The following is a 25,555-nucleotide window of genomic DNA, read 5'->3' as shown; positions in this document are numbered from 1 at the left end:
TTTCCATTCTTGGCTAAACTACAGCACATCTATAGTCTATTCGAGCAATATTTGTTAAACACGTTATATTCGCCGTTGAGTGTAGAATGATTTTATTTTCACAGGTTCAATTTTAGCCTTAGAGTCGTTATCAAGTAGTCTACTGCAGGCAAATGCGCCTCATATGTCAAACATTAAACTCCTCCAGCATGTACATGTGTCGCATTTGAGCCTTTTAATCGCAAGAAAACAGCAATATTACACGAGCGCGAGGCTGCGTACGTCGTGTAAAATGATGTAAATTACATAATATATTACAAATGTTGACATCCTTAACTCGAATCCCATCGAACCCCTGTTCACGGACACTGCATGCGTATGAATTGAAGCAGCGGGCGCGAAGTTCAAGAACAGTGATTCGTTGGGGTTCGCGTTAAGGACGCCGACATTTGTAATACTTTATGTAATTTATATATTTTCCACGATGCACACATCGTCTTGCTCGTTTAATATTGTTGCATCCTTACGTTTGAAAGGCTCAGATACGACGATGACAAATGTACAAATCGGAGCAGGTTAATCTTTGACACACGTTCAAGCGCAGTTGTCCGACGTGCATCGCTTGATAATGGCCTCAGCCCGGGAGTTGTGAGTAGGGGTGAGGTACACCCCTTCTGACGAGTTTCTTAGTTAATTGCCAGATGGCGTGTGACACTGCTTTGTGGTTCCAGGTAGCTATTACTAGATGTCAGTAGAGTAGTGCAAGTGGGTTTTTGTAACTTAAGTTGAGAACAGGAAATTGACGGAGATCCGAAATATGAAATGATTTAGGTGAAGGTCACGGTTAAAGCAGGCTCATACATGGTAATTGGATGTCTCTATAGGCCCCCTGGCTCAGCAGCTGTTGTGGCAGAACACCTGAAGGAAAATTTGGAAAATATTTAGAGTAGATTTCTCCACCATGTTATAGTTCTGGGTGGAGATTTAATTTGCCGGATATAGACTGAGAGACTCAAACGTTCATAACGGGTGGCAGGGACAAAGAATCCAGTGAAATTTTTTTAAGTGCTTTATCTGAAAAGTACCCTGAGCAGTTAAACAGAGAACAGACTCGTGGCGTTAACATATTAGACCTTCTGGTGACAAACAGACCTGAACTATTTGAAACAGTTAACGCAGAACAGGGAATCAGCGATCATAGAGCGGTTACGGCATCGATGATTTCAGCCGTAAATAGAAATATTAAAAAAGGTAGGAAGATTTTTCTGTTTAGCAGAAGTGACAAAAAGCAGATTACAGAGTACCTCACGGCTCAACACAAAAGTTTTGTCTCAAGTACAGATAGTGTTGAGGATCAGTGGACAAAGTTCAGAACCATCGTACAATATGCGTTAGATGAGTATGTGCCAAGCAAGATCGTAAGAGACGGAAAAGAGACACCGTGGTACAACAACCGAGTTAGAAAACTGCTGCGGAAGCAAAGGTAACTTCACAGCAAACATAAACATAGCCATAGCCAAAGCCTTGCAGACAAACAAAAATTACGTGAAGCGAAATTTAGTGTGAGGAGGGCTATGCGAGAGGCGTTCAATGAATTCGAAAGTAAAGTTCTATGTACTGACTTGGCAGAAAATCCTAAGAAATTTTGGTCTTATGTCAAAGCGGTAGGTGGATCAAAACAAAATGTCCAGACACTCTGTGACCAAAATGGTACTGAAACAGAGGATGACAGACTAAAGGCCGAAATACTAAATGTCTTTTTCCAAAGCTGTTTCACAGAGGAAGACTGCACTGTAGTTCCTTCTCTAGATTGTCGCACAGATGACAAAATGGTAGATATCGAAATAGACGACACAGGGATAGAGAAACAATTAAAATCGCTCAAAAGAGGAAAGGCCGCTGGACCTGATGGGATACCAGTTCGATTTTACACAGAGTGCGCGAAGGAACTTGCCCCCCTTCTTGCAGCGGTGTACCGTAGGTCTCTAGAAGAGCATAGCGTTCCAAAGGATTGGAAAAGGGCACAGGTCATCCCCGTTTAAAGAAGGGACGTGGAACAGATGTGCAGAACTATAGACCTATATCTCTAACGTCGATCAGTTGTAGAATTTTGGAACACGTATTATTTTCGAGTATAATGACTTTTCTGGAGACTAGAAATCTACTCTGTAGGAATCAGCATGGGTTTCGAAAAAGACGGTCGTGTGAAATCCAGCTCGCGCTATTCATCCACGAGAGACAGAGGGCCATAGACACGGGTTCCCAGGTAGATGCCGTGCTTCTTGACTTCCGCAAGGCGTTCGATACAGTTCCCAACAGTCGTTTAATGAAGTAAGAGCATATGGACTATCAGACCAATTGTGGGATTGGATTGAAGAGTTCCTAGATAACAGAACGCAGCATGTCATTCTCAATGGAGAGAAGTCTTCCGAAGTAAGAGTGATTTCAGGTGTGCCGCAGGGGAGTGTCATAGGACCGTTGCTATTCACAATATACATACATGACCTGGTGGATGACATCGTAAGTTCACTGAGGCTTTTTGCAGATGAAGCTGTGGTGTATCGAGAGGTTGTAACAATGGAAAATTGTACTGAAATGCAGAAGGATCTGCAGCGAATTGACGCATGGTGCAGGGAATGGCAATTGAATCTCAATGTAGACAAGTGTAATGTGCTGCGAATACATAGAAAGATAGATCCCTTATCATTTAGCTACAAAATAGCAGGTCAGCAACTGGAAGCAGTTAATTCCATAAATTATCTGGGAGTACGCATTAGGAGTGATTTAAAATGGAATGATCATATAAAGTTGATCGTCGGTAAAGCAGATGGCAGACTGAGATTCATTGGAAGAATCCTAAGGAAATGCAATCCGAAAACAAAGGAAGGAGGTTACAGTACGCTTGTTCGCCCACTGCTTGAATACTGCTCAGCAGTGTGGGATCCGTACCAGATAGGGTTGATAGAAGAGATAGAGAAGATCCAACGGAGAGCAGCGCGCTTCGTTACAGGATCATTTAGTAATCGCGAAAGCGTTACGGAGATGATAGATAAACTCCAGTGGAAGACTCTGCAGGAGAGACGCTCAGTAGCTAGGTACGGGCTTTTGTTAAAGTTTCGAGAACATACCTCCACCGAAGAGTCAAGCAGTATACTGCTCCCTCCTACGTATATCTCGCGAAGAGACCATGAGGATAAAATCAGAGAGATTAGAGACCACACAGAAGCATACCGACAATCCTTCTTTCCACGAACAATACGAGACTGGAATAGAAGGGAGAACCGATAGACGCACTCAGGGTACGCTCCGCCACACACCGTCAGGTGGCTTGCGGAGTATGGATGTAGATGTAGATGTAGAACAGGACGTCGTGAGATTCTGTTGACACAAGTTTCAGCTTTACCCATAACAAGCAGAAGTCGAGGCAGCATTTCATTGCGTTTTAGTGCGTATTTTACATAAGACATGATATCTGATTTATAATAAATAGCAATAGTTGTTATAATCGACTGTTATGGGCCAGAAGGGGACAAAGTGCGAGCGCAGATTAATCACGTACTTGATAAGGGGCCAGGTGATTCCGGTGATGGAGATGAAGATCACGACACATCATGACAGCAGGGAGGAGACAGAGTCGATGAAGATCAGGTGAGCGATAGTTATTATCTGGGGAAAGCTGGAGCGAGTGAATGGAGGAAAAAATTTCCCCAAGGTGATGTTAGAACAAAGTAGCACGACACTGTTACCCATTTTTCATGCGTTGCTGGTATTGCCACACACCATTGAAGTGTTTCCATCTCTCAATATTTCCTGATATTATGGAACAGATTTTTATATTCACAAAAAAGCGCATGGAGAATCAGTGAGAGAAGCATTGACAAGTAAACGTACTAATACGTATAACGAAGCGTGAAATGACAAAGGTGGTCTCCTGTACTTAGCAGGAACCTGCAAGGCATGTAGACCGAATTTGGAACACCTTTGAACGTTTGATGGAAATGAGATAAAGTTTTTTTTGGCTTCTATGTCCCTTCAAAGATTCAGATTACTCTTGCCATCTCCTCGTTTTGGTGACCAAGATAATCGAGCAGTCAGGAAGAAAACAGAAACAGTGGCTTCAGTTAGAGACGTTGTTGACCAGTTTGTGAGTATCTGTAAGAAACTTTTGTCAGTGAATGGATGACAAATTGAGCTGGCCGGGGTGGCCGAGCGGTTCTAGGCGCTACAGTCTGGAACCGCGTGACCGCTACGGTCGCAGGTTCGAATCCTGCCTCGGGCATGGATGTGTGTGATGTCCTTAGGTTACTTAGGTTTAAGTAGTTATAAGTTCTAGGGGACTGATGACCTCAGAAGTTAAGTCCCGTAGTTCTCAGAGCCATTTGAACCATGAGAAATTGGGAGCGTGTGCCTCAATACTTGTAACAGGTATGTGACTAACAATTTGTAGATAATATCCCATTTAATTAGGACCACTATTTATTAATAATATACCATAATATTAATTATAATAATAACCACTAATTTCAGTGTTAAAATATTCCAAATATGTAAAAAAAAAAAGATTTGTTGTACTACACACCATTAGCGTAAGAATAGAATTCCAGGCCACACTACTGCCGATTTAAGGTCGAAATTGCAATTGTAAAAGCAAAAATTTTCTGCAGTCACCGGTGAATATAACGTCTTTAAAAAGTTCTATATGGCTGTGATCCCCATCCATGAGACATTAATCGAATAAATCTGTATACCGTTCACAGTTAGGCTATCGTGATGTGTACACGTAGATGCAAATGCGAGACCTGCAGGGTCTGAATGGATTGTGCTGACCTCACAGGAAAACTGCCGTTGCCAAGCGACCAGATTGTGTGTGTGTGTGAGCGCGGATTTGCGCGCGCCGGGCAGTAAATCAGCGTTAGAGCCAGCCGGCCTCGCCTGTGGGGTAATCCGCCCCGCTACGGCTATAACACCTGTGCAGTCGGTGGGGGGTGGGGGTGGGGGGGAGCTTAGCTGCACTGTGTAGCCGCTGGCCTGTAGCCACTGGCCTGCCTGACGCTGCCTCTGACCAACATACACTGTGCTCTGACGTAAGGTGCGCCGCCACCGTGTGTTCTGAAAGCCTCTATTACAAGAGGTGGAGTCTGCTGTACAAAGACATACACTCTGCGTCGCGCCGTTCGTAGTGAGGGATAGTGTGGTTAGGTTGACGCATGTGGTGGAGGAGGATACTAGTGTTTAACGTTGCGTCCACAACGATCACAAGCTCGGATTAGGGAAGGACGGGGAAGAAAACCGGCCGTGCCCTTTCAAATGAACCATCCCGGCATTTGTCTGAAGCGATTTAGGGAAATCGCTGAAAATCTAAATCAGGATGGCCGGACGCGGGTTTGGGGTTGGGTTGTTTTGGGGAAGAGACCAAACTACGAGGTCATCGGTCTCATCGGATTAGGGAAGGACAGGGAAGGAATTCGGCCGTGCCCTTTCAAATGAACCATCCCGGCATTTGCCTGGAGCGATTTAGGGAAATCACGGAAAACCTAAATCAGGATGGCCGGACGCGGGATTGAACCGTCGTCCTCCCGAATGTGAGTCCAGTGTGCTAACCACTGCGCCACCTCGCTCGGTGACGCATATCATGTAATGAAGCCCAATGCACATGGTGAATTCTCTGTTACTGCTTGTAGCAATTCGTTTCTGTCGGCCTCTCTTCGAAAACTTGTAGGCTAGTCAAATGTATACTGCTAAAGCAGCAAGTCACTCGACTGAATGTGCCCCTCCCCTCTCCAACGCCGTACTCTTGTTGTTGTCGCATGTGGAGTTCCATCGATATCACTTTCATTTGAGTAAACCGCAATGTTGCAAATGACGGCGAGAAAGTTGCCTGTCGGAAACCTCAGCGCACCAGTTTTGGAGATTAGGAGGAGGGACAATCTATAGTCCCGATAGCCTGGTACCAATGGCCCAGCAAACAATGCCGTTTCACTACCTACGGCACTACTTGGCCACGTTTTGCCACCTGTAGGGGATACGCGCCATTGGCTTAGACTTGGGGAGAGTTGAGGGCGGCTACAAATACCACAGCAACCAAAATGTCCACAAGGTGGGGAATTTCATGAAGACACGAGGTGCTGCACGTGTTAGCCCTGCACTTAGCCATATTTGTAATTTTTCTTTATGGAATGGTCAGTTTCCTGGACGATTAACGTACTCAGTAGTAAAGCCGCTTTATAAAAAGGGATAAAGGGATAATGTAGAAAATTTTAGGCCTATTTCTATGCCATCAGTGTTTGCTAAAGTTATTGAAAAGGCTGTGTATGTAAGGATAATTGATCATTTTATATCACACGATTTGCTATCAAATGTACAGTTCGGCTTTAGAAGTCGTTTAACAATTGAAAATGCTATATTCTCTTTTCTCTGTGAAGTACTGGATGGGTTAAACAAAAGGTTTCGAAAGCTAGGCAAATTTTTTGATTTAACTAAGGTGTTTGATTGTGTTGAAAACAAAATATTGCTCCAGAAGTTGGACCATTACGGAATACGGGGAGTAGCTCACAGTTGGTTACCTCTTACTTTAGCAACAGGCAGCAAAAGGTCATTATTCACAATGTTGATAACGGCTATGATGTGGGGTCTGAATGGGGTACAGCCAAGTGGGGGGTGCCACAGGTATCAGTGTTGGGACCACTCCCGTTCCTTATTTATGTAAATGATATGCCCTCTAGTATTACGGGTAACTTTAAAATATTTCTGTTTGCTGATGACATTAGCTTGGTAGTAAAGGATGTTGAGTGTAACAGTAGCTCGGTTTCATAACGTAAGTTCACGGCTTGTACAAAATAAACTAACGCTAAATCACAGTAAGACTCAGTTCTTACAGTTTCTAACACACAATTCAACAAAACCTGACGTTTTAATTTCACAGAATAGGCATACGATTAGTGAAACTGAGGTGTTCAAATTTCTAGGTATTCAGACAAATAGTAAGTTGTCGTGGAAAGCCCACGTTCAGGACCTTGTTCAACGATTTACTGCTGCCTTTTTCTACTTTTCGAACGGTGTCAGAAGTGAGTGATCGTTGGACACGAAAATTAGTACACTTTGCTTATTTTCATTCGCTTATGTCATGTGGTATTATCTTTTGGGGTAACTCTTCCCATTCTAAAAGGATATTTTTGGCTCAGAAACGGGTGGTTCGGGCAATAAGTGGTGTAAGTTCACGGACCTCTTGTCGAACCATGTTCACGAGTCTGGGTATTTTGACATGGGCTTCTCAATATGTATATTCCTTACTATCATTTCTTGTTAACAATATCAGCTTAAGAATAAGCAGCTTTCACTCAGTTAATACTCGGCACAAATCAAACCTGCAGATGGATCGTACTACCTTAACTCTTGTGCAGGAAGGTGTGCAGTATACTGCTGCATCCATTTTCAATAAGCTACCAATAGAATTCAAAATTCTTAGCAGTAAACCGCGCGCTTTGAAATCGAAACTGAAGAGTTTCCTCATGGGTCACTCCATCCATTCTGTCGAGGAGTTTAATGCCGGCCTCTGTGGCCGAGCGGTTCTAGGCGCTTCAGTCCGGAACCGCGCTACTGCTACGGTCGCAGGTTCGAATTCTGCCTCGGGCATGGATCTGTGTGATGTACTTAGGTTAGTTAGGTTTAAGTAGTTGTAATAGTAGGGGACTGATGACCTCAAATATAAAGTCACATAGGGCTTAGACCCATTTGAACGATTTTTTGTCCAGCAGTTCCTTGAAAAGTTAAGCTGATTCTTGTTGTATTTTTGATTGCGTTTACTTGAACTTATGGCTTGACTTTTTTCGGGTTCATAAATATACTGTTTTTATCTGTTTCATCTGTTGTAATTTCATGCACTGACACATTCCATGAGCTTGGAGATTTGCTTCTCAACTAGGTCCTACAGAACTTGACGTGTAAATAAAAATAACAGTCAATACCGAGAACACATCCATAGACAAATTCTCCAAAACTAGAGTCTGTCAGCTAACGTGTAGTTCATGCTAACCTGTCTGCACAGGTCAAGTTCAAAACGAGATAAACACCTCAGAGCCCTAAAAACTGACAGTACACCAGCACCCAAACAACACTGAGACTGAAACTTCCTAGCAGATTAAAACTGTGTGCCGGGCCGAGTCTCGAACTCGGGACCTTTGCCTTTCGCGGGCAAGTGCTCTACCGACTGAGCTACCCAAGCACGACTCACGCCCCGTCCTCACAGGAAGGTAGGAGACGAGGTACTGGCAGAAGTAAAGCTGTGAGGACCGGGCGTGAGTCGTGCTTGGGTAGCTCAGTCGGTAGAGCACTTGCCCGCGAAAGGCAAAGGTCCCGAGTTCGAGTCTCGGCCCGGCACACAGTTTTAATCTGCCAGGAAGTTTCATATTGATTTAAGATCCTCAGAGAAAGCAATAGTCTCTGTCAAAAACATACAAAAAGCAATGATACAAGGAGAGAAATTCTTGAATGAAAATTCAACAGTGTGCAACGAAACACAGTCTGGAACACTCAGGGAACTATACAAAGACACTTCCCCACGTAGAACATAATAATCGAACATTTTCAAATATAAAAACATTCGTTTTCTCAATCCTCTCACTGCCCCCTTTCCAGCTCTCTCTCTCCCTACCCTTCTGTCTGTCTCTCTCTCTCTCTCTCTCTCTCTCTCTCTCTCTCTCTCTCGCCCCCAATCCCTCTCTCTCATTTTACACACACACACACCATCAGAAAAAGCACATTCGCCCCACCCTTTCTCCGCGCCAACAGAAACACCACAATAGTTTTCACAAAACGTTCAAAATTTGCTCAGCCCGAGGGGGGCAGTTCAGTGGTTAGCACACTGGTCTCGCATTCGAGAGGACGCCGCTTCAAACCCGCGTCCGGCCATTCTGATTTAGGTTTTCCGTGATTTTCCTAAATCGCTTAAGATAAATGTTAGGGTGGTTCCTCTGAAAGGGCAGCGTCGCTTTCCTTCTCCACTCTTCCCTAATACGTGCTTGTGCTCCATGTCTAACGACTCGTTGTCGACGGGACCTTCAGCACTCATCTCCTCCTTCTCTGACTGTGCTCAAATCACGTTTTGTCACGTTCTTTTTGGAAAATACGTGTGAAGTAAACTTGTGAGCGAAACGTTTTGTATATAACAGTGTGCAAACAGTGTGCTCAATAGCAGTAAAAAGTGAGATCCGAACAGAGATTCACAAAAGGACGGAAAATGTAAGTACAGTGACGTACTGTGCAGAACCACTAACCACGAAATAGTACTTGAGAAAAGCACAAAAATTTTCTTCATGACAACTTTGCAGATCACATGCTATAAAAAAAAAAAAAACGACAAAAAGGGGCACAGAGCCCATTTATAATTACGCAGTTTCATTAGAAATCTAATTTTCTGGTGAGCAATCGAAACAAACCAAAGGAAATGCACATATTATGATTTTTAGGCTTACGATATACTACTGATTATATACTTTATGTCATAATTTACAGAAATAAATTTGACCCGCAGTAGATGACACAAAGGTGTCGAAACATGTCTAGATGAAAAAAAGAAATAAATAGTGTTTGCATAAGACGGATTTCAAAACATCCCAAATCAGTTGCAGTTTTTTGCATACCCTTGTAGGAAGCAGAGTCTTTTCGATGTATCAGTAATGTATTTACATCCATAGCCTGAAAAAGACTCAAGGCGCATGGAAGAGGGTACTACCCATTGTACCACTTGGTATATAATCTTTTGTCTCTATGTTGAGGTATGGAGGATGGGAAGAATGACGGCTTACATATCTCTTAGCGCGATTTAGTTACCCTAATTCTGTGTCTGCAGTCTCTACGGAAACTATACATCGAAGGTTGCAATATACCTCCAGATTCTTCAATTAATACTGTTTCTTGAAAATTTGTAAGTAAGCTTTCATGGTATTGTTGGAGTGTGGCTTGTCTCTTTGCGGTTGCTCAGCACTTCCGTGTTGCTTACCTGCGTGTCAAACAGACCTGTGACCATTCGTGGTTCCCTTCTTTATTCTTGTTCAATATCCCCTGTTAGTCCTTAAAAAAAATTGGGTATGGATCCCATACGCTTCAGCAATATCGTTGAAAGGGCGATACAAGTGTTTAGTAAACAATCTCTTTCGTAGACTAAGTATTCTGCGAATGAACAGAAGTGTGCTACCAGCTTTACTTAGGACTGAATCTGTGAGATGGTCCCATTTCATATCTCCACAAATTATTCCACACAAGCCATACGTATGAGGTGAATGTTGCCAGTTGTCACTCATTGATTTTCTACGCGGAGGGTGCCACGATTTTACGTTTTGTGAATTGAAAAATAGCACATTTTTGTACATTTAAACCAAGATGGCAATCTTCTCACCACTTTGAACTGTTCTCAAGATATGACTAAATACTTGTGCAGATTTTTTCACATAGTCATCTATTACAGATTATGGCATCGTCTGCAAAACCTCTGAGGTACTTTCATGACTAAACTAGTGCTTTCGGAAGTCAAGCGAGACCCAAGATATTTATGTACATTTTGTTTTTCTCAGATTGCTGACACTTAGTTCATGTTTCACTAAAACGTGTAGGTAATTGTATTGTTGTCTACACGACGTTAAGCGTGAGACTGCTAGTCGTGATCAGCTCTGTAGCAGTTTCTCAGTATCCACAGGAGCCAGAAGGTGGGTAACGGAAATACCGTGTACCATACTGAATCTTTCTGGGGTGAACAATATCAATATTCTGAGGCTCAGAAGAAATAAACTGGAGATTACAACTAAAGCGAATTCTGCAAGACCTGGTTCGCTAACCTGCGCGACACATGATATTGACATGTCCTCCTTGGGACTTGCTGGAAATTTGCACTGTTTCAGGGATAAATATGTTTCAAAATAAATTGAATAAAGTAGCATACGGAAGTGCAATATATGAAGCCTGTCAAGGTAATGTAAACAGAAGCTCAAAATGCCGTTCAAAATGTGTTGTATTGTTATTTGTCTACGGAAACGTCAGACTTCAAAACACTGACATATTAAAGCGGTAAAAATAATTGATTGTTTCCTTGTGTAATATAATATTCTCTTTCCAACTAATTCATAATATTTAAATACTCGATGGTTCCGAGGGACTGTTTCGCCGGACACTTGGTGCAAAGTCATGAACAATGTGAATTGTTGTCCTTGTCGACAGCCATCACGATGCATGTGTGTGTCCGTCTGAAAGTGATTATCTCTGCAAAATATACAACTTACGTAAACTGACTGTTTACTTCATTTTGGAGACCATCCCTTACATCTCTATGAGGGTTTATCCATACGTTATCGTTCGAAGAGGACGTATTGGACGCTTCGTACAAAAATGCGTGCTGAAGGAAAGCTACAAGCTGGAAATGCTGTGTATATGGGGGATTGATGTGGACAATGTTTTAATCGGGTACCTTTGCGTCACGTTCTTCAACATAAATTTTTTATTCACCAATCGGCGTGCTGGACGTAGTTCCCAGCATAAGTTAGTCCTGAGCGGTAACATTCGTGGAATGCGACGTCCCGTGTTTAAGAGTCGATAAAAAGCCTCGAGTTGCTGCACGACACTTGCATTTTTTAACACAAGCAACAGGGTCACGCGTAGAGTACTTTGCGTGGAGGCGTGGTGACACGCTACTGACCCATTAGCTGCTGGCTTTTAAGGGAACTGGCATTACGTAGCGCATTCCGTTCTGTTAAATGCTTCCTCTTGTACCTGGGATTCATGGCCTTCCTAAGAAATCACACAACGACCTCTAATTCTGAATGATCACGTTTGTGTTACGGCTGTGACTAAATGATCCATCAGTAAAAGAACGAAAGAAAATTACAATTCTTTCATCGAGCAAGACTGATTCATCAAAAACAAAACGATCGATGGATTACACGCAAATGAATCAACAAAAGAGGGCCTTCAAGCTTTTTTCTTTATTTCGTTTTACGTTTTTTTGCTTGCACCAAGCCTTGGGAAAGCGTTCCCATTTGAAAGCATAGTGCAGCGTACAAGCTGGGAAACCTGCTGAGATTTAGAACTTGGGTATTTTACACAACTTACGTATAGAATGAGATTTTCACTCTGTAGCGGAGTGTGCGCTGTTATGAAACTTCCTGGCATATTAAAATGGTGTGCCGGACCGAGACTCGAACTCGGGACCTTTCCCTTTCGCGGACAACTGCTCTACCAACTTTTTTTTTAATCTCATTTTGTTCGTTATAGTTCGTTGCAATTGTTCGTGGCGGACGTCCCCTCACGCCCATTGAAGTTCGTTGTTGATCCATTCACTCAGTTCTTTTTATTACAGAGGGCAGTTAACCCTCTGACCGAACACGCTGAGCTACCATGCCGGCACCAACTGAGCTACCCGAGCACGACTCACGACCCGTCCTCACAGCTTTAATTCCGCCTGTACCTCGTCTCATACTTCCAAACTTCAGAGAAGCTCTCCTGCGAACCTTGGAGAACTAGCACTCCTGGAAGAAAGGATATTGCGGAGACATGGCTTAGCCACAGCCTGGGGGATGTTTCTAGAATGAAATTTTCACTCTACAGCGGAGTGTGCGCTGATATGAAACTTTCTGGCAGATTAAAACTGTGTGCCGTTCCGAGACTCGAACTCGGGACCTTTCCCTTTCGCGGGCAACTGCTCTACATCTGAGCTTCTGCGAAGAGCTTCTGTGAAGTTTGGACGGTAGGAGACGATGTAGTGGCAGAATTGAAGCTGTGAGAACTGGTCGTGAGTCGTGTTTGGGTGGGTCAGATGGTAGAGCACTAGCCCGTGAAAGGCAAAGGTCCCGAGTTCGAGTCTCGGTCCGGCACACAGTTTTAATCTGCCAGAAAGTTTCAACATACGTGTAATTTGTGATACAAAGTTTCGGCTGTCGACAACGTGAACGGGAAAAGCTCTATGTTATACTGGATATAATGAAGGAAAAACTAGTGGAATGGAGAAACAGATATAAACTTAGTATATCTAAAAGAAAAGTCTCTTCGAAGACACACTGGAGAGAATACCAATAGAATGGAGCTACGGAAAGGTAAAAACCAATGTCATTGGCTACAACGTAGGCGCTTCCATACATGTACACTACCTTAAAAAAAAAGGCGTAGAACACAGACAGGGAGGCAGGAACAAAATGAAATTTCACAGGTTGAGAGGTAGTTGCAAAATCGAATCAAATTTACAAAGAACTTTAGTATTGGTCCACGTATCTGTACGTCATTTCATCGCATCTACCCCGGGTGCATGCACTAATTCGGGTGGAATGGTGTCACAAAGCCACTGTTGGCCCACAACTGCCGTAACTGGTCTCGACATCCTGCATGCCGGCACTGGTCACACACATTTTCTTCCGGGAACAGAACAGTGGAACATGCTAACCACAGCGACACACAGGCGACTCATAAGAGGAACGTCCCATGTGTGGAGCTGTATTGTCGTGTTGAAAAATGGAAGCGCGATACTGCCGTGTGAGAGGTAACGCAACAACATGGGATTGTGGGTCCACCTTGATGCAAGTCACTATTGTTGGTTGTTTCTTTATTTCCGCAAACTAGCTCCCGCTAAAATATCAAAAATGATTCAAATGGCTCTAAGCACTATGGGACTTAACATCTGAGGTCATCAGTCCCCTAGACTTAGAACTACTTAGACCTGACTAACCTAAGGTCATCACACACATCCATGCCCGAGGCAGGACTCGAACCTGCGACCTAGCAGCAGCGTGGTTCCATACTGAAGTGCCTAGAACCGCTCGGCCACAGCGGACGGTGCATGAAAATATCATCATTATCAGTGGGTTCATTGATTCTAAAAGATGCGGAAATAGCATACTTATAAACCATTGTAAAACGTTATTAGATGTGTACTATTTTGTTCCAAATATTGTTTCTGTGAGTAATTTCATAATATCTTATTTGCTACACATCACCGCATGAGTTTACAATTGTCGCTGCTTCCGGCACATTTTCTGCGGTTTTTCTCGGCATACATCATGTCATGTCATGTCATGTCATGTCATCTGCCGAGAAAAACGGCAAAAAAACCGCAGAAAATATGTGGGAAGCAGCGACTATTGTAAATGCGCTGCCAGAATTCTCTCAACCACTGCCAGCCACGCCACGATGTGAGCAAGTCACTGTACGGCGCGGGGCGTAGCGTACCCAGTACCACTACCCGTCATTTCCTTTCCTGTTCCATTCGCAAAAAGAGCGGGCGAAAAACGAGTATCTATATGCCTCCGTATGAGTCTTAATTTCTCGTATCTATTTTCATGGTCGTTACGCACAATGTATGTTGGAGGCAACAGAATCGTTCGGCAGTCAGCTTCAAACGACGTTTCTCTCAATTTTCTCTATAGTGTTTCTCGTCAAGAATGTCGCCTTCCTTACAGGAATTTCCGTCTGCATTCCCGAAGCATCTCCGTAACACTAAGTGTTGTTCGAACCTACCGGCAACAAATCTAGCAGTCCGCCACTGAATTCCTTCGATGTCCTCCTGCATTCCGACCTGGTACGGATCGCAAACACTCCAGCAGAACTCAAGAATAGGTCGCACTAGCATCGTATATCCGATCTCCATTACAGGTGAACCTCTCTTTCCTATAATTTTCCCAGTAAACCGAAGTCGACGATTCGCCTTCTCTAGCACAGTTCTCACATGCTCATTCCATTTCATACAGCTTTGCGACGCTACGTCAAGATATTTAAACGACTTGACTGTGTAAGGGACGACGCTAGTAATACTGTATGCGAACATTACACGTATGTTGTTCCTACTCATCCGAATTAACTTACATTTCTCCACATTTAGGGCTCCTTGTCATTCATCACGCCAACTAGAAATATTGTGTAAGTCGTGTTGTACCTTCCTATAGTCATTCGACACCTTACCGTACACCACGGCATCATCAGCAAATAGTCGCAGTTTGCTGCACATCCTCTCCGCCAAAGTATTTATTAAATGAATTCGCAGTTGCGAATAAGGACTGCCGTCATCTGTACAATGGAATGACGACAATGAAAATTTGTGCCGGAGCAGGACTCGAACCCGGATTTCCTGCTAATCAGAATAACACAGGCTCTGCAATATCGTGTCAAATCATTTATGTATATAAAGAATAACAGCTCTCACACTTCCCTCGGGTACTCCAGACCATACCTTTCTCTCTCACGAATACTCGCTTGTTTTTTGTGCACAATCCGGCGTCGGCCCTTGTGATAATCAGATGTGGTCAATCGTAGCCTAGCCGGTGACTATGCCCGCCCTCACGTTCCCATGCAGTCCAATACCAGGACACTGTGACATCGGAAGCCCTAAAAGTTTGGTTAATGCACATTCCATCAAGCGGCCAATTAGAAATCCAAAGTGAGAGCCCTCTGAAACTCTGTTAGGTGGTTATAACGCTGCCTCACATGAGTAGATGGCATCTCTGTGCTCTTCAGCGTCCTCAATCGACAAATGACGCTGTTGACGCCCTTTATGTACGCTAAGGGACCTAGTAACATTACCTGAGACGAATGCACTGTGGTGGCCATTCTACCTGTCGCAGAGAAATGCATCTCTAATAATTTAAATACAAGCCCATGTAGTCAAATTTACAAAGGAACTGGCAGTATTAGCCCACTTATTGGCGAGACGCTGCATCGCCTCCGGCCCACATTCTTGCACTGATTCAGTTGGGAAGATACACTGACATCCGACTATGTTATCCGGGTGCTTCATTTTTTTTTTTTTTGTCAGACAGAGTGTGTGAGCATTGTTTACCAATAGATAAGAGTGTAAAAATTGATGGCCGAAGTACACACGGTTTTATACTCTCAGACGAAATGGTTATTCTTACTACGAAGAAAAAAGTACTGCTCGAAATGGAACAGGAGATCGAAAGTACTGACAAGTATTATGGACTGAAAATAAACGTAAATAAAACAAAAATTAATGACTACAGAAGGAGCTGAAAAGGTAAAAATGATGCTGGATTTATATAATTTGGAATAAGTAAGACATTTTAGTTACCTAGGAAGTAAAATATAAAGCAACTGGAGGCGTGGTAATGACATTAACTGGAGAATAGCAATGGCATATTTAGCATTGTCTAAAAATTCTCTGAACGATATGGAAATAGGATTAGGGAAAGGGCTGAAGACTTGTGTGGTCCGGAATGTCACACTGTATGGTGCCGGAATCTGGGCCATGAGGACGCAGACAGGAAGTAGCTGGATATGTTAGTTGTTGGTGCCATATGTCTTCAAGTAGGAAACCTAGCGCACATGTTCACAGCACTGGAGGCGGCGTGGTACCACATTCCTGTCGATACCTTCCAAAATCTCGCTGATTCTCTTCCTGCACGTCCGCACTACGAAAGATGGTTATTCAGGCTTTTGACAAGTTGTCACATTAATGCGACTGGACCGTGAACAACCACCCTTCCATGTATTCGGGCTGCACTTCGGTGTACAGACGACCTCAAACACTGTAGGAAACAAGCTAAATACAGATGAATACTTTCAACATAGCTGCGGTGTGATTCCATTTTTCATTATTTGTTTGGGTAAGGAAAGCAGTGCGCGCCAACTGACCTTGAGGCAGGACTCGATGAACTCCTCGATGGTGATGACGCCGTCCTGGTTGAGGTCGAGTTTCTTGAACACCCTGTCGACCTGCTCGCGCGCCTTTCTCTCGTCCTCCACCTGCAACAGCCGACGCACTGCTCAGTGTCCAGTCTGGTTGCTACAACTAGCCTCAAGTAATTTTGTGACAGACAGGACGCAATGGCGGGGGAAGTGATGCCGACACGCAACCAGCCACGCTTGACGAGGCTCCAGGTTTCGAGAGAGAATTGCCACTCGCTGGCGGCTGGCTCCCACCACACGACTCGCCATTAAGTCAATAACAAACTTACTTTGGACATAGTACAGCGCAGCCACTAAGCTTCCGGCAGTCGAGAGGGCTGGCTACCTGTGTCCGGAGGGTGGTTAGGGTGTCATGGTGTACCACTACCTAACTGAAGTAGCCTACGCTACCTGAAGTATGAAAACAACTTATTTTGTATTAGTGTGAATCTGCAGTTTTTTCTCTCGTGAATACTAGCTTCATCTGTAAGTAATCAAAAGAGTTTGTGCAGCAAACAGCTGAAGTAGCTTATCAGAGAAAGAAATACAATGTTTTAAGAGAATATAAAGATATAATGTTTACAAGAATATTACGATATAATTTTAGTAGAAAGGAAATTGCAAGGAGTAATGAAGATATAACTTTAGGTGAAAAAAATGTTGGGCCTAATGAATTATAAAGGCAATGATGGAAGCTGTAGAAATGAGTAAAACTTTGTGCCACTATCAGGATCTGAACGCAGGTCTCCTTGCTAACTAGGCAAGAATTCCAACCATTACACCACTGCAGCGCTATATCTAACATTCATACACGGACTACACAATACCCTCCACAACACAATCTTCAGCTTATTTTCTCCTTTTAGATCGTCACTATTGCCGAGGTTCTCCAACATTGGAATAGCAGCCCAGCGTTGGACATAATGCGGAAATCCTGTCACACATGTGCAGATGATCTATAGATGTTCTCTCTTTCCAAGCATTTATCCCGACTGGCGGGGTCTGCTGGTTAATCGGATGTGGCATGTTAATGTTAGGGGGTGCCCGGATGCCCATCCTGACGCCACGACACACCTCCCAGGAAGGAATTAGTGTACCCTAACTGTCTGCGTCCATGGAATAGTGCGAATGTGTTCAGATGTCTGCGAGCCGTGTAACTGAGGCGGAAAATGGGGACCAGCCCAATATTCACCTAGTGGGATGTGGAAAAACGCGTAAAAACCACATCCAGGCGGATTAGATCTGGGGCTGGCGCGCCTACCCGAGTCCAGGAAGCAGAGCGTTAGAGCTCTCAGCTACCCTGGAGGGTCATCATCTATAGATGTTATGATAGAATTTTCCTCGAAACATTTGAGTCTCCATGTAGGTTAGTAAGCAAGGGACTCTGGTTCAAGTCCTGGCTGTGGAACAAATTTTAATTGATTTCTGCAGCTTCCACCGTTATCGTACATAAAGATAACATCTACAGAAAGATAAAGTATACTCATTAGGCCTGATATCTGATATTCAAAATTTGTATGAAAGCACACTATTTCTGCAGGACCTTTAAAACTGACTGGGTTAGTCACAAGAAACAAAGCAAAGAGACTACGATTCAGTTTACCTTCTGCTCTATTTAATATCCGAATCGACGATGCTATTTTCAGATGGACTTTTCACGTAAATACTAAGGTTCAGCTAAATGGTATCTCAGTATAAGAATACTTCTTTATGCTTTACGTTGATATCCAGGAAAGAAAGTGACCGGCAGGGATGTTTCATTCACTGAACGAAACATGCTTCAACACCGGTACTTCAAGCATTATGGCTGTCATGTAGCGTATAATTGCGACAAGGAATGCAAAACAAAGTGAATGTGTTTAGTAACTGTTGTGTATATAGTCAGCGCGTACACAACTTTCCCACTAGAGCGCGCCCCGCTAAGCACAACAGCGCAGGCGCAGCGCTCGTCCTTCTCCGCTCTACGAGATGGCGCTGTCATAAAGACGGACCAAATTCTGCTTCCGCCGATCCACGTATTAATATGTAACGCATCCAATGAGATTGCTGCTAACGTAGAACCTTTTCTCCTCGCGGATCACACTCGCGCAGTGATACCTGAACGTGCGAGGTATTATAACGAGTGTACAGCCCTCCGATTAGTCAGTCTGCATTTGTCTGTAGTCAAGTTTCAGTCTGCGCCTAATAAGATTACCATATTCCTGTACATAGCCATGAAGATAAATGTATCGACACTTTGTCAAGTATCAGAGATATTTGAGAACAAGATTAACGTACCAAGACCGAAGGAACTTCAGATTGTCTAAGAGCATCCAGAACCAAGTTAAGTTATTTTTATGCTTGTTATTATTTTGATAAATGTGTCTGAAAATTAATCCTGTTTAAAGTTGGTCACCGTCAATCTGCTACTCTAAGTGTGCAAGTGGCATTTCTATCGTCTGACCTAATGGCAGAAGATAAACACGCCACGATAAGACCATGAGACATATTGCTGACACTCGCCTACTTCGCTAGAGCGACAAATCAAATAATCTGATGGTGTGTGTACCGAAGGTCTTACAGTACGCACACCACAGTAACATTTTCGGAAGAATCAGCAGATATTTGGAAGTAAAACTCAGAAAGATAAGTTATTAAATTTTTATAAGTCTCTTGTTCTTCCAACATTATTATATGGAAGTGAATCGTGGATGTTAAACAAGAGATCATTAACCAGAACGCCGTTTCCTGAAGTGTCGTGTGTTGTAAAAGAACAGGTATACTCATAAATGTTGGTATCAGAAATGAAACAAACATATACACCGTAGAAGAAAAGTTATAAGAAATTAAGAGAAGATGCACTGAACACATACGAAGGATGGATCCTCAAACGTTAACGGAAATTAAGAATAAGAAACCAAAAATAAGGCGATACCCTAGAAGAGTCAGGAAATGAATGGAACCATAACACACTGTAAACAGCCTAAAACTGAAAGTAAAGAGAACAAAGAAGGAAACACGGTTGCACAGGCTATCGGACACTATTACGGAAGAAATGGAACAAGGCGTTGACGGTCAAGGCTAATCCTGATCTGACTACATTATACAGCACGAGTCTGTGATGATGCTACAAACTTTTAGGGACGATGGAGAAGGGTAAATGTTTCAATTTGAGGTAAATGACACCAAGTCGAAAGTTATAAGCAAAAATCGTTCTGATACCTTTGATAGTGGAATACATGTACCTGTACTGTTTTCGCTCAGAGTCCTGGAACATATCTCACTTGTTATTCGTCAACGGATATGTTTCCTACATGACGGAGCACACATCAGACATTACCTGAAACGTGGAGAGGCAGAGGAGGTCCTTTTTCGTGGCCAGCACGCTCACCTATTCTCAGGCTACTTGATTCTTTCTTTGGGACCACGCGAAAAGTGTTGAGTAGGAAACGCTTGTCGAGACTGAAGAGGATATCCTGGCAAGTTTTCTCAGTGCCTCCGACAGTGCTGAAACAACACCGGGATATTACAACTGGTATGAAAGAACTTTGTGCGACGACGCCATAACTGCATTGACGCAGGGGGACTCCGTATTTAACAACGGATGTAAATGTAGCAGCTTGCGAAACTTGAACAGCTAATGAAATTCATTATTACTGTACCGTAGGCTTACAATCTTTGGCCTCTCTGACATCAAGGTATGTGCGCCGTGACTAGACCATCAACAAGGGAACTTACCTAACGGTATTTGGGACTATTCAGCACCAATTTTGTACGTCATTATCAGGGTTGGGAAGTTGGGGCCTTCGTTTTATCTCTGTGCGAGGCTTACGAAGTCGTCCGAACATTGACGGGACTCAACCAACAGAGAACCTTAGCAGCAGAATCAGTTCGCTAAGCTCTTTGGCCAGCAAGCAAAGCCACAGTCTTGCCTTCACCTTGCTGCCGTGATGTTGATGAGTCGATTCTACCAAGCAGTACAGACGCTTTTTATTATGATAACGCATTGGGCGTACTCAGTTGGCTTCGTTCTGGCTCATGGGGAGATGGCTGCTGGTTCGCAAGCTTGCGATGAATTTTCGTGATTGCACGTTATGAGGTTTCCATATTATAGAGCAGAAGATATGTTTCTGTCATATATTTTGCACTTGAGTTTTAAGTGGGGAATGTAAGATCTTTGTGCACACAATCAACTTTTCAGAAAACGTAGCAGCTCATTGCTCTTCCACTCATGAAATAACATTTTGGGGAATTCATGCTAATCTGCGATGATCTTACGCCTATGGCATGAGAATGACAATGTAAAGGCAAACGATCTGTTGAGTTGGCTTTGTAAATGAAATATGACATATTGATTCTATTATTGAATATTATATTAAGTAAGAATGTAATCTGGAATCCTTTCGAGCTTATTCTCATTCCCCCTGGTCTGTGTTAAAATTAATCTTCCACGTGTTCACTTAAGAATTACTTTCCCCGAATGTCCTACATTCACTTTAACCGTATTTAAAGCCGTGAGTGAATTAGCTGCCTTAAGCAGAAATGACCTCCCCCGTGAACCATGGACCTTGCCGTTGGTGGGGAGGCTTGCGTGCCTCAGCGATACAGATGGCCGTGCCGTAGGTGCAACCACAACGGAGGGGTATCTGTTGAGAGGCCAGACAAACGTATGGTTCCTGAAGAGGGGCAGTAGCCTTCTCAGTAGTTGCAGGGGCAACAGTCTGGATGATTGACTGATCTGGCTTTGTAACAATAACCAAAACGGCCTTGCTGTGCTGGTACTGCGAACGGCTGAAAGCAAGGGGAAACTACAGCCGTAATTTTTCCCGAGGGCATGCAGCTTTACTGTATGGTTAAATGATGATGGCGTCCTCGTGGGTAAAATATTCCGGAGATAAAATATTCCCCCATTCGGATCTCCGGGCGGGGACTACTCAAGAGGACGTTGTTATCATGAGAAAGAAAACTGGCGTTCTACGGATCGGAGCGTCGAATGTCAGATCCCTTAATCGAGCAGGTAGGTTGGAAAATTTAAAAAGGGAAATGGATAGGTTAAAGTTAGATATAGTGGGAATTACTGAAGTTCAGTGGCAGGAGGAACAAGACTTTTGGTCAGGTGAATACAGGGTTATAAATACAAAATCGAATAAAGGTAATGCAGGAGTAGGTATAATAATGAATAAAAAAATAGGCGTGCGGATAAGCTACTACAAACAACATAGTGAACGCATTATTGTGGCCAAGATACACACGAAGCCCACGCCTACTACAGTAGTACAGGTTTATATGCCAGCTAGCTCTGCAGATGATGAAGAAATTGATGAAATGTATGATGAGATAAAAGAAATTATTCAGATAGTGAAGGGAGACGAAAATTTAATAGTCATGGGTGACTGGAATTCGAGTGTAGAAAAAGGGAGAGAAGGAAAGATAGTAGGTGAATATGGATTGGGGCTAAGAAATGAAAGAGGAAGCCGTCTGGTAGAATTTTGCACAGAGCATAACTTAATCATAGCTAACACTTGGTTCAAGAATCATAAAAGAAGGTTGTATACATGGAAGAATCCCGGAGATACTAAAATGTATCAGATAGATTATATAATGGTAAGACAGAGATTTAGGTACCAGGTTTTAAATTGTAAGACATTTCCAGGGGCAGATGTGGACTCTGACCACAATCTATTGGTTATGAACTGCAGATTAAAATTGAAGAAACTGCAAAAAGGTGGGAATTTAAGGAGATGGGACCTGGATAAGCTGACTAAACCAGAGGTTGTACGGAGTTTCAGGGAAAGCATAAGGGAACAATTGACAGTAGTGGGGGAAAGAAGTACAGTAGAAGAAGAATGGGTAGCTCTGAGGGATGAAGTAGTGAAGGCAGCAGAGGATCATGTAGATAAAAAGACGAGGGCTAGTAGAAATCCTTGGGTAACAGGAGAGATATTGAATTTAATTGATGAAAGGAGAAAATATAAAAATGCAGTAAATGAAGCAGGCCAAAAGGAATACAAACGTCTCAAAAATGAGATCGACAGGAAGTGCAAAATGGCTAAGCAGGGATGGCTAGAGGACAAATGTAAGGATGTAGAGGCTTGTCTCACTAGGGGTAAGATAGATACTGCCTACAGGAAAATTAAAGAGACCTTTGGAGAAAAGAGAACCACTTGTATGAATATCAAGAGCTCAGATGGAAACCCAGTTCTAACCAAAGAAGGGAAAGCAGAAAGATGGAAGGAGTATATAGAGGGTCTATACAAGGGCGATGTACTTGAGGACAATATTATAGAAATGGAAGAGCATGTAAATGAAGATGAAATGGGAGATGCGATACTGCGTGAAGAGTTTGACAGAGCATTGAAAGACCTGAGCCGAAACAAGGCCCCGGGAGTAGACAACATTCCACTAGAACTACTGACTGCCTTGGGAGAGCCAGTCCTGACAATACCATCTGGTGAGCAAGATGTATGAGACAGGTGAAATAACCTCAGACTTCAAGCAGAATATAATAATTCCAATTCCAAAGAAAGCAGGTGTTGACAGATGCGAAAATTACCGAACTATCAGTTTAATAAGTCACAGCTGCAAAATACTAACACGAATTCTTTACAGACGAATGGAAAAACTGGTAGAAGCGGACCTTGGGGAAGATCAGTTTGGATTCCGTAGAAATATTGGAACACGTGAGGCAATACTGACCTTAAGACTTATCTTAGAAGAAAGATAAAGGAAAGGCAAACCTAAGTTTCTAGCATTTGTAGACTTAGAGAAAGCTTTTGACAATGTTGACTGGAATACTCTCTTCCAAATTCTAAAGGTGGCCGGGGTAAAATACAGGGAGCGAAAGGCTATTTACAATTTGTACAGAAACCAGAAGGCAGTTATAAGAGTCGAGGGGCATGAAATGGAAGCAGTGGTTGGAAAGGGAGTGAGACAGGGTTGTAGCCTCTCCCCGATGTTATTCAATCTGTATATTGAGCAAGCAGTAAAGGAAACAAAAGAAAAATTCGGAGTAGGTATTAAAATCCATGGAGAAGAAATGAAAACTTTGCTGTTCGCCGATGACATTGTACTTCTGTCAGAGACAGCAAAGAACTTGGAAGAGCAGTTGAACGGAATGGACATTGTCTTGAAAGGAGAATATAAGATGAACATCAACAAAAGCAAAACGAGGATAATGGAATGTAGTCCAATTAAGTCGGGTGATGCTGAGGGAACTAGATTAGGAAATCAGACACTTAAAGTAGTAAAGGAGTTTTGCTATTTGGGGAGCAAAATAACTGATGATGGTCGAAGTAGAGAGGATATAAAATGTGGACTGGCAATGGCAAGGAAAGCGTTTCTGAAGAAGAGAAATTTGTTAACATCGAGTATAGATTTAAGTGTCAGGAAGTCGTTTCTGAAAGTATTTGTATTGAGTGTAGCCATGTTTGGAAGTGAAACATGGACGATAAATAGTTTGGACAAGAAGGTAATAGAAGCTTTCGAAATGTGGTGCTACAGAAGAATGCTGAAGATTAGATGGGTAGATCACATAATTAATGAGGAGGTATTGAATAGAATTGGGGAGAAGAGGAGTTTGTGGCACAACTTGACGAGAAGAAGGGATCGGTTGGTAGGACATGTTCTGAGGCATCAAGGGATCACAAATTTAGCATTGGAGGGCAGCGTGGAGGGTAAAAATCGTAGAGGGAGACCAAGAGATGAATACACTAAGCAGATTCAGAAGGATGTAGGTTGCAGTAGGTACTGGGGGATGAAGAAACTTGCACAGGATAGGGTAGCATGGAGAGCTGCATCAAACCAGTCTCAGGACTGAAGACCACAAAAAACAAAAAAAGCAGAAATGAAACGTTTATTTAAAAAAGTTTTCAGCAACACAGATAACTTTATGACGCTGTTTAATTTCGCGATACGAACGAGGATGAAGATATCGAGATGATTTCTACTACCACGCTAGCTCACGTATCTCCAGTGCACTTGGTGATGTAGGCTATAGAAAGCAAAACCATTTGCGTAGCACGAACTGCATCTATAAGATGCTATTCTTACACATGAATAGTGAGTATGTACATGAGGTTTGTTGCAAAAATTATAGTTTCAGTGTCGTCTTGGTTAATTGTTGTTAAACCCTCCGCCCCCCCCCCTTTTATTATTCCGCTGTGCTTTGGAAAGTTCTTGTCACCATGAAAGTTAGTCACATTGCGTTTCTTCCCATATGTGTCAGATGTTATATGAAGATGTGTTATTTCAGGATATAAAAACCCGGTCATAGTTTCTTATCAAGTCACGGGTTAAAGTGGAAAGTAGGGAAACGGCTTTCGTAATACCTGAAATACTTTCAAGAATGACATTCCTATCGGTAGTAGGTATTTAAATAGCTACAAGTAACACGTCAATGCCGTTGGCCGACATTTTTGTGTAGTTTAAAAATTTAATGGGAGTCATATCAGTTGTTCAGAAAATCTACTGAACTGACCTTTCGATTGTTTTGCACGAATTGCTGCTTGTGCCTAATATTACGCGCGCCATTTCTTCTGTCTCAATTTTGTAAGAATATGGAAGAATAGGACAGCCAATTGTCACCATTTCAAAGTCCCTGTTTATGTGAAATGTTTGTGTTTTGGACACCTACCTTGAGACCTGTCTGAGCATCTCTCCTTTTGAGTCATTTGACAGATATCTTGTGCATGCCAGCAAAACGTCTGCATCAATTATTGCGGCGACAGTATCTGATAGCGAGTAGGCGTATCTCACACTCTTAAAAAAAAGGAGGGCCTCCGACTGTGGATAAAAATTGCGTACCATCTTCTGGAGAGGAAAGAAACAACAGGAATTCAAAATCTCGTCCATAACCAGGCCACCGGAGAAGCGCTCCTTTAATTAAAGAGAGAGCGCCTGCCGAATGAACCATCCCTATATTCCCCACTAGTGAACATCGACTGTATAT

At 42.9% G+C, this 25,555-nt stretch overlaps 1 protein-coding gene and 1 non-coding gene across 2 annotated transcripts in view; one reads left to right on the top strand and one right to left on the bottom strand.

The window, feature by feature from the left end:
• Positions 1 to 25,555, bottom strand: part of LOC126233988 (calsenilin-like) — a 306,257-nt gene that overhangs the window by 47,872 nt on the left and 232,830 nt on the right. The window contains exon 6 of the mRNA XM_049942898.1: positions 16,597 to 16,707. Coding sequence (XP_049798855.1) covers positions 16,597 to 16,707 — 111 coding nt within the window. The remainder of the gene's footprint in view (positions 1 to 16,596; positions 16,708 to 25,555) is intronic.
• Positions 8,282 to 8,356, top strand: Trnas-cga (transfer RNA serine (anticodon CGA)). Its single transcript has one exon. It is a non-coding gene; the product is annotated as a tRNA-Ser (tRNA).

Source organism: Schistocerca nitens, chromosome 1 (genome assembly GCF_023898315.1).
Source record: "Schistocerca nitens isolate TAMUIC-IGC-003100 chromosome 1, iqSchNite1.1, whole genome shotgun sequence".
Taxonomy (NCBI): domain Eukaryota; kingdom Metazoa; phylum Arthropoda; class Insecta; order Orthoptera; family Acrididae; genus Schistocerca; species Schistocerca nitens.
This window is presented reverse-complemented; position numbering and strand designations above follow the sequence as displayed.